General features: G+C 42.4%; 1 protein-coding gene across 1 annotated transcript in view; it reads right to left on the reverse strand.

Moving 5' to 3' along the window:
- The window catches only part of LOC125029552 (monoglyceride lipase-like), a 9,745-nt gene that overhangs the window by 1,099 nt on the left and 6,146 nt on the right, over positions 1-2,500 (reverse strand). Inside the window, exons 4-5 of the mRNA XM_047619507.1 lie at positions 1,947-2,020; positions 1,020-1,206 (exon numbers count right to left, since the gene is read on the reverse strand). Of these exons, the coding sequence (XP_047475463.1) occupies positions 1,020-1,206; positions 1,947-2,020 (261 nt within the window). The remainder of the gene's footprint in view (positions 1-1,019; positions 1,207-1,946; positions 2,021-2,500) is intronic.

Consider the following 2,500-nt stretch of genomic DNA (forward strand, 5'->3'; position numbering starts at 1 on the left):
TGTGTGTGTGTGTGTGTGTGTGTGTGTGTGTGTGTGTGTGTGTGTGTGTGTGTGTGTGTGTGTGTGTGTTTGTATTTGTGAGTGTGAGTGTGAGTGTGAGTGTGAGTGTGAGTGTGAGTGTGAGTGTGAGTGAGTGTGTGTGTGTGTGTGTGTGTGTGTGTGTGTGTGTGTGTGTGTGTGTGTGTGTGTGGTTGTGAGTGTGAGTGTGAGTGTGGAGTGTGAGTGTGAGTGTGAGTGTGAGTGTGAGTGTGTGTGTGTGTGTGTGTGTGTGTGTGTGTGTGTGTGTGTGTGTGTGTGTGTGTGTGTGTGTGTGTGTGTGTGTGTGTGTGTGTGCGGTGTGTGTGTGTGTGTGTGTGTGTGTGTGTGTGTGTGTGTGTGTGTGTGTGTGTGTGTGTGTGTGTGTGTGTGTTTGTATTTGTGAGTGTGAGTGTGAGTGTGAGTGTGAGTGTGAGTGTGAGTGTGAGTGTGAGTGTGAGTGTGAGTGAGTGTGTGTGTGTGTGTGTGTGTGTGTGTGTGTGTGTGTGTGTGTGTGTGTGTGTGTGTGTGTGTGTGTGTGTGTGTGCGGGTGTGTGTGTGTGTGTGTGTGTGTGTGTGTGTGTGTGTGTGTGTGTGTGTGTGTGTGTGTGTGTGTGTGTGTGTGTGTGTGTGTGGGATGTGTGTGTGTGTGTGTGTGTGTGTGTGTGTGTGTGTGTGTGTGTGTGTGTGTGTGTGTGTGTGTGTGTGTGTGTGTGTGCATGTGCTTGTGTGTGTGCATGTGCTTGTGCGTGGGCGGTGGCATGGGCTTGTGTATATGCTTGTGTATATGCTTGTGTGTAAGTGTATGTGTGTGTGTGGGATGGGGGGGGGGGGGTTGCATGTGTGGGTGCATGTATATTTACTTAAGCACATTTACATTACTCCCTCAGAGCCTAAAACCTAACATAAATCCTCTCCGCTTCTCGATAGAAAAAGAAGCTTCTCACCAACGCCCCCCCACCCCTCCCTCCCTCTCCCCCTTCCCTCCCCTTATCTCCCCTCACCTTCAGCTCCTTATCGGTGCTCTTGGAATGTTCCAGAAGCATCTTGGAGCCCTCGGGAGCGCACAGGTGGTCCTCCTCGCCGTGAAGAATCAGGAACGGCCACTCAACCTCGGGAATGTGGTTTTCGAAGTACATGAGCGCTTCGATTCCTGCCACGGCCCAGCGCGCTCGAATCCCGCCTTGATATCTGGAAGGGAGTGGGGTTCTTTAAGATAAGGATACCGATGCTCTTTTTTTATGTTTTATTCTTAAACTTTTAATCCGGATTTTTTTGGATTTCGAGGAGTTGGAATGTCTGAAGCCTGAAGGAGGAAAATGCTCGAACAACTCTACATTAGCTTTGATCTATATCACAACCTTAATTACTTATCTATTTGTTAGCAACTTAGTCAATAACTCATTTCTTTATTTCATTCATTTTCCCGCCTGTGATTTACATGGCGCACACGCTAACCAATGACTCGGTTGTTAAACGCGGAGGGACATTCCCGTAGAGTTCTGCCTTTTTCGGGATGGTATTCAAGAGGGACTTTTAAAAAATGACGAAGATGAGGGTGAAGAAGGAGGAGACGAAGAAGACAAGAAGAAGATGATGACGATGATGATGAGGAGGAAGAAGAAAGGGAACATGACATTATACAAGAAGAGAAGAGGAGAAAAGGAACCGAAGATGATTCCTAACGAGATGAAATTAGAAATAAATAATAATAATAATAAAGGTTATAGCGACTATGGCTATGAAACCAAGGAAAAAAAAGCTGAGGAGGACAATGAAAGAGTGAAGAAAAAAAAAAGATAAAAAAAAGAAAGAGGAGAAGCAAAACAATAAAAACCCAAGTCGAAAAATAACTCGAAGAAAAGGGCGATTTTTTATTTACTACATTTTTTTTTTTCTTTTAAGAAAGAGAAAACGTCAATTGCGCAAACCTGAGCGGGTCCTTGCGCATTCTGTTCTTCATTTCCTCGTCGCGGGTCACGTGATCCAACTTCAGCTTCGCAACCTGAAACAAAGTAACGTTCGTGAGCGCAAGCCACGTGAATTACGATAAAAAAAAAAGCTTTTACAACTAGGTAAATTAAATCTATAAATGAGGGCAACAAGATAATAAGAAAAGCAATATGACATAAAATATAATTAAAAAAGGAAGATATGAATAAGCAAATAGTTTCACGTTCACTGATCCATTACTGCGTTAACAAACAAAAAACAAACAAACAACTATTGTAACCCGCCAGGTAAATTATCAGAATCACTAAAATAGCAACATTTCCTTTAGATCTACATGTGTAAATAAACAAATTACTTATTTCATTGCAACAACCAGCAGGATGATTCACCCAAAAATAATTACAACAGCAGACCATATGCTAACCTAAATTAAGTAAATATGAATAATCTATAACACTAATAACTATTACAACCAGATTGATAAACCAAAATATATTAACGTGTATATATATTAACGTATATATAGCGTATA

This window comes from Penaeus chinensis, chromosome 10 (genome assembly GCF_019202785.1).
Source record: "Penaeus chinensis breed Huanghai No. 1 chromosome 10, ASM1920278v2, whole genome shotgun sequence".
NCBI lineage: Eukaryota > Metazoa > Arthropoda > Malacostraca > Decapoda > Penaeidae > Penaeus > Penaeus chinensis.